Source organism: Pundamilia nyererei, unplaced genomic scaffold (assembly GCF_000239375.1).
Source record: "Pundamilia nyererei isolate P.nyererei 1_Seehausen unplaced genomic scaffold, PunNye1.0 scaffold00089, whole genome shotgun sequence".
Classification (NCBI taxonomy): domain Eukaryota; kingdom Metazoa; phylum Chordata; class Actinopteri; order Cichliformes; family Cichlidae; genus Pundamilia; species Pundamilia nyererei.
This window is the reverse complement of record NW_005187490.1, coordinates 403,624-419,186: the sequence shown is the minus strand read 5'-3', so window position 1 is coordinate 419,186 and position 15,563 is coordinate 403,624. Positions and strand designations below refer to the sequence as shown.

The 15,563-nt window shown below is 41.8% G+C and overlaps 3 protein-coding genes across 14 annotated transcripts in view; 2 read left to right on the top strand and 1 right to left on the bottom strand.

Moving 5' to 3' along the window:
• The window catches only part of ppfibp2b (PPFIA binding protein 2b), a 95,105-nt gene extending 86,617 nt beyond the window's left edge, over positions 1-8,488 (top strand). For 9 of the 12 annotated variants that reach the window (XM_013912417.1, XM_013912415.1, XM_013912412.1 and 6 more), the window contains 6 exons: positions 507-632; positions 718-906; positions 2,370-2,570; positions 4,397-4,462; positions 7,263-7,331; positions 8,401-8,488. In XM_013912417.1, coding sequence (XP_013767871.1) covers positions 507-632; positions 718-906; positions 2,370-2,570; positions 4,397-4,462; positions 7,263-7,331; positions 8,401-8,424 — 675 coding nt within the window. In that variant the 3' untranslated portion in view covers positions 8,425-8,488. The other 3 variants (XM_013912410.1, XM_013912414.1, XM_013912411.1) reach the window with 3 other exon arrangements.
• On the top strand, positions 8,432-9,612 carry rep15 (RAB15 effector protein). The gene is made up of 2 exons (XM_005739078.2): positions 8,432-8,724; positions 8,814-9,612. The coding sequence occupies exons 1-2, from the start codon at positions 8,449-8,451 to the stop codon at positions 9,351-9,353; spliced, it is 816 nt and encodes a 271-aa protein (XP_005739135.1). The 5' UTR covers positions 8,432-8,448; the 3' UTR covers positions 9,354-9,612.
• Positions 9,613-10,143: 531 nt separating this feature from the next.
• poglut3 (protein O-glucosyltransferase 3) lies at positions 10,144-15,477 on the bottom strand. Its single transcript, XM_005739066.1, has 6 exons — positions 15,113-15,477; positions 14,671-14,868; positions 13,435-13,718; positions 13,131-13,335; positions 11,519-11,715; positions 10,144-11,338 (listed from the first exon to the last, which is right to left on the bottom strand). The coding sequence occupies exons 1-6, from the start codon at positions 15,348-15,350 to the stop codon at positions 10,898-10,900; spliced, it is 1,563 nt and encodes a 520-aa protein (XP_005739123.1). The 5' UTR covers positions 15,351-15,477; the 3' UTR covers positions 10,144-10,897.
• Between the last annotated feature and the right edge of the window lie 86 nt (positions 15,478-15,563).

The following is a 15,563-nucleotide window of genomic DNA, read 5'->3' as shown; positions in this document are numbered from 1 at the left end:
TATTGTTAACTCATTTATACGGCAAAGTACAAAGATGGCAAAAGAGCCATTAGTGAGTGAACTCTTAAATTAAAACTTCAAATCAGATCCACTGTCTTCTTCTTTGTAAGTTCTTTTTGTACATTGTATTTGTACCTCACGCATTTTTCATAAAGACTCCATCCATGAAAGTCAAAAACTTGATCACCCGTTCAAGGTCATCGCTTGTGGAAGTCCTTGTTCTGACTACCTGTATGTGTGTGTGGCATCACATGGTGTCACATCAGAGTTAGCTAAGTTCATAGATTCCTGCTCACAGATGCACATGTTGGTGGTCAGAATGGGACATCCACTTGTGCCACATTTGCACATGCAGACTGAGTACAGTTTATATAACTATGTTGGTTTGTATTTTTTTAATCAGTTCGTGCAAACAAAATTTGCCAGAAAACATCACTTTGTAAGGCTGGGAAACTGTTAAAAAGTCAAACTAGAACAAAAAATACATTCATTTGTGTGTGTTACAGAGCCAGTTCACTCCCAGTGAGGTTGTCCAGTGGTCTAACCACCGAGTCATGGAGTGGTTGAGATCTGTGGACCTTGCAGAGTATGCCCCAAACCTGAGGGGCAGCGGCGTGCATGGAGGGCTGGTAGTGAGTACATAAAAGCAGCCGGCATCTGGAGCAAAATGGAAAACAAGAATTTAAAAAGCATCTGACATCATTTCTCCTCAAATAGATGCTGGAGCCTCGGTTTAATTCTGATAGCCTGGCCATGCTGCTGAACATCCCTCCTCAGAAAACTCTGCTGAGGCGCCACTTAACCACCAACTTCAACAACCTAGTAGGAGCACAGGCTCAGCAGGAGAAGAGGGAGTACACTGAGGCGACAGGATACTCCCCACTCAGCATCACCGCTAAAGTCAAGGTAAGAAAATATAAGAAAAGACTCAATTATAAAGCTGAGAGTAGCACAGGCAGTAGGTAAAATAAGGCATCATAAGAGACCAGTTAACACCTTCCCTCTCCCTGCAAGTGTGAGAAAAGCGCCTTAATCCACGGTGAGACCTCAGTGTGTCAGCTCGGTTTAATCTCCGAGCTCTTCCAAAAGTTTAAGCCAGTGAGAACTGCTCTGCTGCTCCTCACATCTTTGAGACTCAGCCATCAGCCACAGCGTCAGCTCAAAGTGCCTCTTGAAGAAAATAATTAAGTAATAATAGAAGAATAATTCATCATAAGAGAATTTACGCTTGCATTTGATCCACTTATGATCTTGGACACTTAGATCTTAAATTTCTTAAGCTACATCTAATGCAGGAAGTATGTATACGGATGTTTATGTGGAGGTATATAATACTGTGGATGGGAAAAAAATCCCAAAACGAAATTGTTATTGTTATGTTAGATTTTCCCCTCAAGATGAGCCAGCTATGAAGCAAAATCCAGCAGTGCTTTGTGACGATATCACAGATGTTAGAGGACACATTTGATGAATGTTGTTGTGTGTCGCTGCCCGGTGTCCCTCATTCACATCTACTAAACACAAAAAAGAGCAGATGTTAGGGAAATCCATACAGATGTGATTACAGGAAATGGAACAAAACTGAGCACAGCATTGTTTTGATCTCAGTGTCAGCCTGCATTTCAGAAATAGCGTTTTAGCTGCAAGCTCCTTTGCAGCCCACTGCAATGCCAGCTTCCCTTTCATGCTGCTCTGGTCTTTTCACTTGGCAGTAATACCAGTGCAGTGTATCAGTTGAATTACAAGTATTCAAGATATTTAGTGCATCTCAAGTTTCCAAGGTGTGATCAAAAGAACCAGGGAACCAAAAACCCTATTACCTGATTTAAATCTGATCAAGGAAGCTCTCAGAGTTGTTTGTCCTTGCTGTAGTTTTTGTGCATAGGACTGGGAGTCCACCCCTTTGTAGTGTTGGTGTTAAGATCTCCAGTTTGCATCTGAATAACTTGTAACAATAACATTTAATCTACAACATCTAAGGAATCTCCTTTTAGCTCTGTTTTGGTCTCCATATAGTCCTCAACAGGCGGCTGCATCTTCCATAAAGTTCAGCTGCTAGCCCCAAATCTTTATGTGGTTTGATGCTTGACACGCGACGTGTAGTTTTATCAAAGATTTTTTTAAATAGTTGCCTGCAGCTGTTAATGATGGCAAATCAGTAAAGAAAATCCCATCAGTGAGTTGGGTAATCATTCTTCTTGGCATTGTTGATGTAGGAGTAGTGATTGGCACGCTTTAAACGTGTTGCTTCTTGTTGTAGAGCCTATCATTAGTCACATTGTTCTAACATTAAAAGTCTTCTCAGCAGTCACTGTTGCTTTGCTGAAGCGTGACAGCATGACGATGCTTTTGTTCCTGTTTCACTGCAGCCGAAGAAGTTGGGCTTCTCTAACTTGACTCACCTCAGGAGGAGACGGCCGGATGAATCTACAGACTATGTCTGCCCCATCGAGTCCTCCTCGCCTCAGTCGGGACAGTCTGCAGTGAACGGGGTGCAGATGCGGCCCTACACTGGCTTCAGAGGCCTGAGCCCCATCCTAGACCGAGAGCCCGACCGCTCCAGGGACCAGGTGGGGCTAGAAGATAGCGGAGCCGACCCATCTCCATGGCAACAACTGTAACGCCAACAACACGGATGACTGTTGTCATCCTGTCTATTAGCCATTCAGCTATCTCTGCTACTACTCTGCTTCCTTTGCTTGCAGCCCATAATACCTCAGTCCATCCCCTGATGTGCTTCTTTAAGCCCCGCCCATCAGCCCGACCCTGTGCCTTACATTTAGAGATTGTTTCTCAGTCAGCTGCTTGTCACGCTGCAGGGAGTCCTGAGACGAGCACAATTCAAGTATTTTGATTTCAGCTCCGGTCCGATGCCTAACTAACCCAACCTCAGCCTCAAACCTGTGCCATGACTCTAACTCATCACGAGAGAACACAGCCTCTCTCTGGATTCCTGTGACATCACTTCCTGTAATCCATACAGCATATACAGACATGTCTTCTTGTACAGTATTAAGCCAACATGTGTGCACCACCAGTAGATTATTTTTTATGTGTGACCTTTGATTTTTCTAACCAGGTTGAATGCAGTTCTGTTACATGGTCGAGATGAACTTGTGCAATATTTACATAAAATAATGGAGGGATTTTATTTATATCATTGCAGAGAAAATCATAAAATAGCATGTTTTGTTTGAAACTTGAGGTGGTGATTTTTGTACCGTTATTTTTCATATTTGACTGTAATAGTATTTTTATAGCAAAGAAAGGAAGCTAACGTGTGGTTTATCAAATCATTTAATAAACAAAATCCGACATGAGCAAAGTTGATTCATTCTTTCTGATGATCAGAGTAGAAGCAGATGTGTAAAATGTTCAATGTCCTTTATTTATTTAGTTTTTAGTTGTACATCGTTATAGGGGCCTGTACTGGACATTTTCAGTGTTTCCCACAGAGGTAGATTGCACGTGCAAAAGGAGGAACATCCATGCTGTCTTAACTTATAAGAGCCATAAATTGTTGCCATTAAAGTCAATTTCTCATTCTATGTAAGGACTCAAAATTTACCGCATGTAGTGACTCCAGCTCTTGTTCTGCTCTGTAACATCATCAGTTCACAAAGTGATATTTGGCATTTCTGGCTTGCTGCATATAACCGCAGTAAGTTCAGGTTAGTAACCAGAACCAGCTGTCCCTCTGCTTCAACTTCCAGTTGACAGCAGTTTTCCAGTTTAGAACAGGGATTACCTTTACCAGCAGTCCAAGGTGGTAGAGTTGGAATCTGTTCACCGCGGGAACAAGAGACTGACTGGAGAATAGCTCAGTGACATCAAGACAGCAACAACAGTGACCCGGCTACCTTGCCAATGTCAAAGCATGCTGCTTGTTAATGTGGTTGAACTCGCAAACTAAGAGTTAGGTGACTTCATGTGGAAAACACTGAATTCCTCAGGAAGCATATTCTGTATTTCTGTAAGATAAAGTAACAGACTACGCTGCTGGGCGGAGCCACGAGCAGCAGCATGCCTTAATAACCTACATCAAGCACTAACCTGCTTCCATCATCATCATCATCATCTCCATTCTCACCATCACAGTGGCTGTCATTGCTGTTTATGACGCCACGTTTCCCCCCTTCGGCTGAGCGGTCTGAGCCAAGATGGCTGATGATCATCACCATGGTAACCCTGTTAAAGGTGACATGGGAAGTGCATGTTTGACTATGACTCAGCTGCAGGTACAATCCTCATTATCAGTGATCTGTTGCACGTTTTCATATCTTTCTACGGTAATTTTAAAAGGTTTAAGAAACATATTGTTTTGATGATAGTAAGCCTGTAATTGTGAGTTGTAATGAGTTTATAAGGAATCTGTGTGTGTGCGTGTGTGTTGCAGATGGCGACCACAGAGGGTACCATTTTGCAAATAGAAGCTCTTTCTGAAAGCATCAACAACCTCACAGTAAGCGCCAACACACACAAGCTGCTGCCTAATGACTTGTGCAGCTGATTCGCTCACTGGGAATCTGCTTGTAGTCTGCTGTAAGAGAAGTTTGAGTCACTCAGATGGAAAACTGCAGATACTCAGATGGAAATGCCATTAAAACACCACGTCTTGTGTCTGTGTACAAATTAAAGCAATGCTGCTAGTGTGAAACCTGCTCGCTGGTACTTGCTTCTTTATTACTTGCGGCTATCATCCAGATGCCAGGCTTGGTTCTTTAGCATTTGTTCTGTTCGTTCAAGTCAAGAAAATCATGACAGTAACTGAAGTCTGAGATGTTTGATAACACGTTTGCAGCGTCAGTACATCAGTGACGATCTTGGTAAAAAAAGAAATTTGAGCATTATTCATATCTTTTTATTATTTGAAGTTAAATTTTAAGTCCAAGAATCTGCAGGAGTTACATCAGAACAAGGAAGGGCGAATTTAAACCTCAGATTTATTATTTGAAATAATCACAGTAATTAGAATCAACAAGCTTCCATTGCACTAGAGAGCAGAGAGACGATAACCAAGGCATACTTTTTTTCACAGCAGACCTTTTAAGATGTCATAGAATGAAAAGCACAGTCTTTTTACAAACATTAATAATGTTCATATTTGCTAAGGTGAGTTAGTGTCACACATTCAAGGTAGCCATGTCTGAGGATTTCCTACAGATTCATCTTCATGTTGGGCATCTTCATTTTATAAATTCCACTTATGCTTCTCCTTTGTGACATGTCATAAAACAATCTCACATCGGATCTGATGTTCTCATTTCAGTAAAGTATACTGACCCCAGCTCAGAAGCAAACACTAACTTCTAATCTCTCTAACCCATTGCCACTCCCATGATGCTCTGCCCCCAGTATCTGCTCAGCCGAGATGAGCTGCGGAAGGAGATGAGGCGTTCACAGACGGCGCTAGTTTGAAGGACGATGACCCTAAGTTGTAGGCTGTCAATCAACCACAAAGACCTGTAGCGACCTGTCTCACAGCTGAATTGTACCTCAGCCCTCAAGCTAACACTGCAGCGTGGAGCTCCTTGTATTTACTTCTACTAGCCCCTGATACCTCAAGTTAACTCCTGCACAGAGGACTGGGAAACACAAACTGACCTACACATTTTGACAACAATCAAAGGTCTTATTTTTATTTTCTAATGTGCTGAATTGAACAGTTATTTATACACTTTTTTTTTGTTACTGCTTTCCTTAATTCCCTATGCAATGTAGCTTTTAATGAGCATACTGACCACTGTGTACTGTAAATACTGTGCTGGTATTTCATTGGGGAGGACTGTGCAAAGCAGTGAACATGCAGTTTAGAATGGACAAACTGGACATTCCATCAAAAATGGTGTTGAAGCCATTTTTAAGAGCAGAGCAGCCAAAGAAGAAGAAGGAGCTGGTTCCTCAACATTGTCATTCTATTGTTCTGCAGAGAAATATGCTACATATCATATGTTGAAATAAAGAAGTTACAAGAACTACCAATGCTTCCTAAATGACTGTATGGAACAAACAATTGTTGAAACTCCTCTTTTGCCTCAAAGTAGTACTGGCCATGATAGAGCACTACCCCTCCCTGAGCTTGGTCCTGCTGGAGGTCTCTTCCTGTTAAAAGGAAGTTCTTTTTCCCCACCTTCATTCAGAGCTTGCTCTAAGTGAGTTGTGTGTTGTCTGATCGTGGGGTTAAGCTAAATACCTGAAGACCCATACTTTTGTGAACAGGAGCTATATAATTAAAATTTAATGAAAATGAACAAGCTGCATTATTTCAATCATGAAACATAACTTTTTTAATTTACTACAATATAAATTAGATGGACAAAATATTAAATTATTGTTGTTTGACTCCATTAATCCTGAACATTTGGATACTACATCCAGCTTTGCAGTTTGGCTAAAGAGGACACCCATCATGAATTTAATTTCATTCCCTAACTCAAGGGAATAAGTTTACGGGTAGAGATCAAAGATTGTGCACAGGAAAGAGAAGTCTGGTTGCTTGTAAAAGAATTTAATCCCACAGTGTTTTCAGCATACTAAAAGTGGCCAAAACCTGGACTTTGCTCTGAAACATCATATAAATTTATGTTTCTGTGGCTTTAATTTCTATGGCTATTCAGCTATTTTAACATGATCACAAAACTAACACCAGGATTTACTATGGTTCATTTAACCCTCTCCAGCTGTGATGTGAACACTTTACTAAATTTACTTTTACAAGTAACTTTTTAAAGCACATCCAAATATATGGTAGAAGTCTGGAACAGTAGGACAGTAGTTTGTGATATTCGGTTGACAAAAATCAAAGAAAAATGATAAGACTGGGTCCTCTAAACAGTTTTGTAGGATTACAGTTCACTGTAGTCCTACATTAACCTCTACTGGTCAAATCTGGGATTTCTCCACCTGTGAAACTTTTATCATTTCCTAAACTGACCTTGAGAGCCTCCACACTATAAGTTGCTGTCCCAGCCTACCTGTCCTCATTGCTGCTTCTTTCTAAAAGCAGACAGTTACACATTTTGTTTACCCGCCAACCCCTTCAGGCTCACCCCAGTCCTCAAGCTGCTGCACCAAGCTAACTGGTAAGATGAGTCTTTTGTTGACTTACCTAAAATTTGACAAGATGCAAACACCACACCCTTGCTGCCACTGTCAGTGGAAACTCTGCTTCAGCAGAAAATTCTCAGTATTCTGCTGGAAGTTCTCTACACATCAGGACACAAACAACCATAAAACACTCACATAGACTCTGTGTATCTCAGCAGGACGAGGGAGAAGAAGAAAGGAAATGTAGTGTATTTGGAACTGTGGAAGCTCCCAGACCAGTCCTGGTGAGTATCTGTACTGATTGACAATGCTCTTTCTGTTTATGTGCTGGTGGACGAGAAACTGATCAGTATTTAATGTGGAAAGTAGTGTCAGAGTCAATTATGCTCTCAAATAAATGAACAGTGACACTAATTCCATGTACTGGGACAAAAGCAGAACAGACAGTGGGTTCTTTTGCTCCTCAAAAATGCAACTGATTTAAATATAAGGTGATAGCAGTCACACAGCAGTGCTTAAACGGTTGTGAAGCCTTTAAAGTTTCTTCATTTCTCTGTATATATGACCTCAGAATTCATAAAAGTAGGTAAAGAAAACCCATTTAAGCAAATGGATCCAAAATATGGGTTGTCTGTTTACTGAGAAAACCATCCATTGTTACACATCTGTAAAAGGTGAAGACATTTGACCTCTGTTTAGAAAAAAATATGCAACTAAATCTATGTTTAAACTTAGGAAGCCTGCACTTTCTCCAGGGCTGGTTTTTCACAAAACCAACACTGTCCTAAAGGTAATGGATGGACGTAGCTGCTGTGACGTCATTCACTGGTTTGAGGACTATATTTGGAAGTGAGAAGAGTGCTAAGTTATTGGCTAACACTAGCAGTCTTTGTTATGAACTAGAAGGCACTGACAGACACAGTCGTGAGGTCGTTTTTGATGATTCTAATGAATAGAACCGAAGCCTAGCAGACTCCAACTGGATCCAGCTGCATGTGTCCGGACAGCTGTCAGAGTGACCATGCCACTAACTCAAGTATTCATGTGAAATATTTTATTTAAAAAAAAAAAAAAAATCTGAGGGAAACTATCCATAGAAGAGTCTCTGAGGGATGATTTGCTTTAGGAGTCAGCCTCAAGTGGTCATTGGAGGAACTGCAGTTTTTGGAATTTTCCACATGTAATGTTGGCTCATTTTTTCTCAAATGACCAACTCTAATATTTCTAATTTTTTTTAACTGGGGTTGTTTTCATCTATATTTAGGACTGATGTGAAAATCTGAGTATGTTTTTGCACCAGTATGTGCATTTCAGCTTAAATTTTTCGCCAAAATCTGACCATTATCTTTCCAGTGTATCAGGGAGACCAGCTTGTGATCTGCTGCCCATCATCCGTCGACCATGGGTGCAAAATTCAGCAAACCTACATCTAACCCACTGAGAAACGTGTTTTCCTGTTTCAAATGTGGCCAATCCAGGCAACCATCCTTTTATCATAATATATCCCCCCAACCGAGCATCTTTGCTACACTAAAGAGGCGCAATGTCCCCAGGCCCAACGAGTTCATACATCTTTTCAGCAACTGCATCTCTGCTGCTACAGCCAGAACCCAAGAGTACCTCACCTTCAAGGATCCAGAGGGCAAGTTACGCCCGAGTCCTGAGGTGCTCACTCAGGTAGCAACACTATATTGAACAAAATACGTCATCAATAACCAAGACATTTTGCTTTAGAGAAGTTACTGAAATATCTCACGCTTTAACAGGTCTTCCTGATGACCTACATCACTCGGAGTGTTGAGGTCAACCTGCAGGATACCCTTAACTGCACAGTCATGACTCCTGAGCAGCGCGTCCTCCTGGGTGCTGACTGGGTTTGGGCAGTGCTGGAGAGGCCGACCAAGAACCCCAAGTTCCAGATTGTCGTGCAGGTCCTGCACCTGTCTGAAAGGGAGGAGGCTGAGCAGAAGGTCTCTATGGACACCTGCAGTGAATCCATCCAGATGGCCCAGATGGAGTCCAGCAACAATAACATGTACGAGAGAATGGTGAACTTCTGCACCTCCATCGGCAAGGACTGCTACGCTCTCTTCTTGTTTTTTGGGAAAAAAACCGACAAGGTGAATATCTACGGCGTCCTCAGCAATAATTTTGAGGCGGCCAAAGGAAAATGCAGGATCGACAGAGCTCTGATCGAGAACTTCTTTAAAGGTTTGAGGTATCTCCATACGCCTTTAGGAATGATGCAGGCAATTATGACCAAAAATAAAGGTGAACCCATCACTGTCATGATTAAATTCAGCTGAATCACAGTAAGACGAGCACGCTGAGCAACGTAGTTATGTTGTATCAAAGAGGTCAAAGGTCACAACACTACAAAAACAGGTCTGCATTCTATAAATATATCAGACTCTTATATATGATATATAAAAAAAGAATTATATCATAAACATATAAGAAATTGAAACAGAAATACTCAGACCAGCCCTTCTGACACCAACAACTACGCCGCTCTTCCCCATTCTGATGCTCGGTTTGAACTTCAGCAGGTTGTCTTCACCATGTCTACATGCCTTACAGCAATCAGCTGCTGCCATGTGATTGGCTGATTAGATATTTGTCTTAGCAAGCAGTTAACAGGTGTACCCAACAAAGTGGCCAATGGGTAACTGTATGTTTGCTGTTTGGAACAACCTGCCTGAGGAACTCCACTTAGCGCTTCCTGAAAATCTGTTTCACTTCTTTGGTGGTGCTTTCTGCATGTGGTTCTACTTTTTCCCCCCTCATCTTACCTCTTTTCTCTTAATTCTATTATTAACTATTATTTCATTCATTATTGTTTGGAGTTCTCTCTTTTCATCTCATTTTAACTTTTACCTTTTTAATGCTGTTTTTGGAAAGCATTTTATAACGCTGATTTTGATAAGTGACATGCAAATAAACTCCTATTAGGTATTACAACAACTTCAGAGTCATGTTTTCAATCCTGGTGTTAGAGCTTAGTACAGCTTGACCAGTGGTTAAGCTACAGAAAGGGGCGGACACAGTGGATGTACTTACCCACTCAAAATGTTATCAAAGGAGACCACTAACATGTTCCACAGATCCATTTATTCTCTTCCCCTCATCCAGTTATGGGTTGCAGTGCGGCTGGAGCCCATTCCAGTGGTCACAGGGTGAGAGGCAGCCAACCAGTCACAACTACAGCCAATTAAGAATCACCAATTATCATAACATGCAGGTCTTTGGACTATGGGAACAAGCTGGAGCACCCAGGGAGAATCACAGGGCCTTAGCTGGCCGGTAGATTCAAACCCAGACCTTCTTACTGTGTGGTGATGGTGCTAACCACCGCACCACCACGCTGCCCACTCAATTACTAATGTAGTTTAGTGATTCAACAGAGTAATGACTACTCGAAACTGCAGTGACAGCTGTATGCACAACAACATAAAAAAATCTGCACTTGTTAAATATTTTAAGACAAAGTTTTTAGTTTAGATAAAGCACACAAGTATCCAATTTAAAGGCACATTTACACTCATCCAAGTTCCTCCATTACTAAACAGGTATAAAAAAAACAAACTCCCACAACAACAACATAAAACACGTTTTAAAACATTAATGCTCACGTGATCACAGATTGTTTTTGAGCTCGATCTCAAAATTTCTGACAGCTATGGTTTTATCATAAAATCCCTCTACTGTCCAAAATTAAAGTGGAATGCTGAACATTCACATGCCCTTAGGCATCAGGAACATTACGTTATCATCTTCACTCTTTAGATATCAGGAATGTTTTCACACAGAAAAAGAGACTCGAGTGCTTAAAGACTAAAGCCGGAGCCCGTCATAGTTCATCCTTCCCGTCCGTTTCTTCTTTGTAGCTTTTACGCTCACATTTGCAGGGAGCAGTGTGGTCATCCAGCTGAGGCACCAGCTCCATGTCTGCGTGTCGTGTCGGCTGTCCCGTCTGTCGCTCTGAATACATGTGCAGCACTTTGTAGTAGTAACAGTACAGCCTGCTGGGCTGCAGCAGCTCTCTGGCCGCTGCCTGGCCCGCTCTGGCGATCTCTTGTGCTTCAGCGTCGTTCTCTTTAGCCCATCTGATCTTCTCCAGAAGGTCCGACAGGTTTCTCTTCACAGGAATGTAATGTGTTCCTGCCTTCAGGTGGCTGTAGAAATGTTCATAGTACTGAGAGTCCTGTTTCAGAACCAGACTGTTCCCGAGCATCAGGTAAGGAAACCGGTACGCTGCCACTGTTCCATCAATGTTCACCTGATATTTGTACTGCAAGAGGAAGACAAGGTGGCACGAGTTGCATACACACGTTATGGATGTATTAAATCTATTCATAAAGACGAGGCATCAAGGAGCTAAACTAAATCATTGTAGTGAAGTGAGTAACGTATGGATGTATATATTTATAATTATATTTATTAAAGAAAAGACTATTTTAAGCTTCCTTACCTTAAAGAAGTCAAAGAATCCAACAAGTGATGCTTTGCCAACGTGTTTCTCCTGGTCTCTAAAGAAGAACCACGCAGTGATGCCGGCATCAAGGAGCTCTGGGTTGTTTTTGGACAGCGATACAAGCTGAAGACGCTCCTCTCGACTGTCCCGACCCCGGAAAAACGCCCGCTCAGTTTTATTGACCCACGGAGGCCCTGATGGAAGTATATATTACCGAGTGGGAAGAAATGTCTACGTTTACATACAAATTCACAGATCATAACCATATTTCTCCTAAAGGTGTTGACTGCTTCATATATTATATTATATAACTTTACTCAGATTTCCTGAAAGTTCAATCTGAGTCAATATATGTATGAAATCCATTAAAAAAAACACTTCCTTGTCATTTCTATCTTTAAAATGTTAACAAACAAGAGCAGAATGTGCAATTTAGAAAAAACAGTGACTTTAGATGAAAACGGCTTCTGACTCCAAAAATCGAATCTGTCGGCCGACATTGGGAATGTTGTGCGCAGAAACAAGTGCTATCTTATATCTATCATTCATCACGTGGACAAACGTATTGGCTCACACCTCTAAAGCTTTGAATTCATCTGTTTTCAGTCCCACTGCAACAGCCTTGTGATATTTTTACAAAGAAGTGTTGCAAACTCAAAAACTCCACAGTCCTAAATCGCCTCTGGAATCAACATCAAAACAGAAAGCGTGCTCTGGGAGGCTGATGACATGGCTCAGCAGCTCCTGTAGGTGTAATGTGTAGGTTTTGTTCATATAGTGTATAGAGCAGGGGTAGGCAACTCCAGGCCTCAAGTGCCAAGTGTCCTGCTGGTTTTAGACGTGTCCTTGATCCAATACTGCAGATTCAAATTGCTAAAAGACCTCCTCAACATGTCTTGAAGTTCTCCAGAGGCCTGGTAATGACTTTTGATTCAGCTGTGTTGGCTCAGGGTGATATCTAAAACCTGAAGGACACCTGCACTCGAGGTCTGCAGTTGCCTTCCCCTGGTATAGAGTCTATGGACTGTGGTGCCCTCTGGTGGACAGTTACAAAAACAAACCAAAGGAGAAACTGCCTTCATAACGTGACAACCACCCTCACAGATGGATTCTTTGGTTGTGATCTTTTGGATCTTCGTTAAACTAGCTGCAGCTAAACATACATACTTCTACAACGAGTTCAACCTCTATACTGCCTGAAGAAGAACAGCCCACTAAGTTGGATTATGTAGTTCAGGAAACCTTGCACACTGTAGATTTTTAAAAAAAAGGTCGTGCTTTATGGCTCTTGAGAACATTTTGGGAAAATACAGCAGAGGCAGCACTTTCTTTCTTTTTTATTTTATTTTTGCTGAACGCTGGCAAGTTCAAAGCAATAAAAGGTCTTAAACTGCTGCACAGTATTAAAAGCAATAAATCAATAAAAAGTACACCTCTGTGTAGAAGTACATCCCAACATAATTTACTCCTGCCAGTTGCAGTTTAAGTGCAATTTCCTTCAAACTCAGATACTCAATAAGAAGTTTTAACAACTTGTAGCACAGACAGAAATATACGAATGATGATAACATAAACTGAGGGCTGTTTTGCTCAGGAGTATCAAAGTTACCTGTATTCCCTTGGACAGATAGGAGGTCATTAGTGACCCCTCTCAGTGTCTCCAGGGTGGAGTGTGTGACCTCATAGGTAGGGAGGACGATATCCCGTGTGTCTGTGGAGCCACACCACGATAAGATCGGAACAGCAGCCGACGTCTTCGTCTCTAGCGGCCAGTCACCCACATTGATGTAAAACTCCACATCAGGCACCCTCACCTGCAACAGAACATCGCTGTGTGACTGTAAAGACTTTATATATATATATATATATATATGCAACAGCATAGCATGGAAAAAACAGCAGAACAACTCTACCTTTCTCGTCAATGATAGCAAAATTTCATCAGAGAACATCTTGAAGTCGGTGTATTTTCCCAGCGTGCGCCGGTACACGTGGTTGTTGATGATGGCGTAGTGAATGAGCCCTCCTCTGTTGGAGAATCTGTGAGGCACTTCCTGCCTGAGATGCTGCAGGTCGATGGTGGGAAAAGACTTAAAGTCAGCTAGAATCTGTCGGTCATCGGCGGGACACTGCATGATGCTCTGCCAGACGGAGGCATCGGGCTCAGGACAGTCACAGTATTCATGATGCACTGGACCTGAGCATGGGAATGAGCCATCAGGGTTAGATACAAGTATAAATGCAATGTGGAAGATGAGGAGTCGCTGTCAACTTACTGAAAAAAACAAACCCCAAAATATCTGTAATAGTCGATGAAGTCAGTCAATGTTGATAAATCCAAAAAAAACACAAGTTACTGGATGTAAAGCTGTGTTAAATCTAGCGTATGTATGTGCACTCACCCCCAAATGTGACTACAAAGCAGCACAAAGACAACACTTCTTTATGCCAATGCTATAGTTAGTGTTCTTCTGCTCTATACATATGAGCTGGCTGTAATGAGGAGGTGGAGCAGGTTATCTAAGGTTGGTGGTGAAACATCTGGTTACTTGAGTCTGCATGTCAAAGAATAATTGGGCAACATACCAAACCCAAAGCTGCTCTCCAGCGTGTTCATCGCAGTGTGAGTGTTAAATAAAAAGCACTTACGTGTAGACAAAAGTGATTGCATGAACCAGTCTATTTAACATTTACCGCATTCTTTTTAAAATAATTTTAATAGCTCTGACAGTCACTCTGCTCTTAAGTCTTTACGCCTTCCTGTGCTTCAGTAAACATCAGTCTTCCATTAGTACAACATGAAGTGGACAGTGTGACTCGTGATGGAAGAGTTTAAGTATAAATGCTGCAGTTCTAGGATGAGTATTTTGAGGTCCCTTTCATATCTATCTTCATCATTCATTGTGTGGGTTACCCATGGAGTGGTGAGACTTTAGTTTGTGGCCACTCTTGGCTCTGTTATCAATCCTGACTTTATTTTTTGTGCAAAACACTGGCATCATAATTAAGAGCAATGCACTCTGGAGATAAACTTTGCATGTAAAACCAATTCGTCATTTTTATCCCGATTTCTCACCATTAAATTGATTTTTCACCTTCGTATAAAGGGTCTGAGGACAGAAGGTGATGCAACAGGTTTTCTGACTAACCTTGGATGGTGTAGGGTGAGCTAGCCACAGCAGCATCTCTGTAAGAGACCTGGATCTTCAGACCCTTGTGAGCAGTGCTGTAGAGCCGATACCTCAACAGGAAGGAGCCGTCTCCTCTGTCCAGAGGTGGAGGGACGTGGATACGGAGGTACTCATTCTTATCCAGTGAGCCGATCTTCACTTTAAACGTGTCTTTTCCTGAGCACCACATTCAAAAAGCATTTCAATGAACAGTTTGAGTGCTAACGCAAGTAACAGTTATGCATATTCGGCCGCTCGTGCACGTTTTAGTTAACATTAGCCCCCCAAAAACTTTAAACGTAGCTTGCTAGCCACCGGGTTGTAATAACAAAAGAATGCTACAAAAACAGTTTAAGGTTAGCTTAAAAATACTGCAACAGGACTTTAGTGAACTAATAATGTCGCGTTGGTGGTCATTTACCTGGAGACAGAGTCAGGTTTTCTCCTTTTGAATTCACTGCCTGAATAAAGAAGTAGCGGACTGGTAACACGGTGTCCGGGTTTAGCCCCGGACCCCATATCAGACACCTCTCTGGACTGATTCCTTCAGAGTCACAAACCGGGAAGCTTGTGCTTAGAAATACTAGTAAAATTACAAATCGGCTAATTAAACCACTCGGAAACGGCTCGACTACATCTACGTTCCGGTAACACGCCATACTCCAGCAGCTGGCACCAAGTAAACGTGTACAGTCACTAAATTTTAAGTGCAAAGTTTTGATAGAAACTCCTACTCCGACATGTTGGTGAAGACAACACGCCCACTGGTGATGGCCAGTGATGCCTTCACGGGAAGTTGGAAATTTTGGGGGTATACATATTGTGAACGCCCCCTACAGACATAAATACTCCACATTACTGATAAAAAAAAA

Bases quoted from the DNA above. Each gene is read 5' to 3' on its own strand.
- rep15 (XM_005739078.2), top strand. From the start codon at position 8,449: ATGGGTGCAAAATTCAGCAAACCTACATCTAACCCACTGAGAAACGTG. The intron at 8,725-8,813 runs GTAGCAACACTA...ACGCTTTAACAG, and splicing joins GTCCTGAGGTGCTCACTCAG to GTCTTCCTGATGACCTACAT.
- poglut3 (XM_005739066.1), bottom strand. From the start codon at position 15,350: ATGGCGTGTTACCGGAACGTAGATGTAGTCGAGCCGTTTCCGAGTGGT. The intron at 13,719-14,670 runs GTTAGTCAGAAA...TCCCATGCTCAG, and splicing joins CTCACCCTACACCATCCAAG to GTCCAGTGCATCATGAATAC. The intron at 13,336-13,434 runs GTAGAGTTGTTC...GTTCTGTTGCAG, and splicing joins TGCTATCATTGACGAGAAAG to GTGAGGGTGCCTGATGTGGA.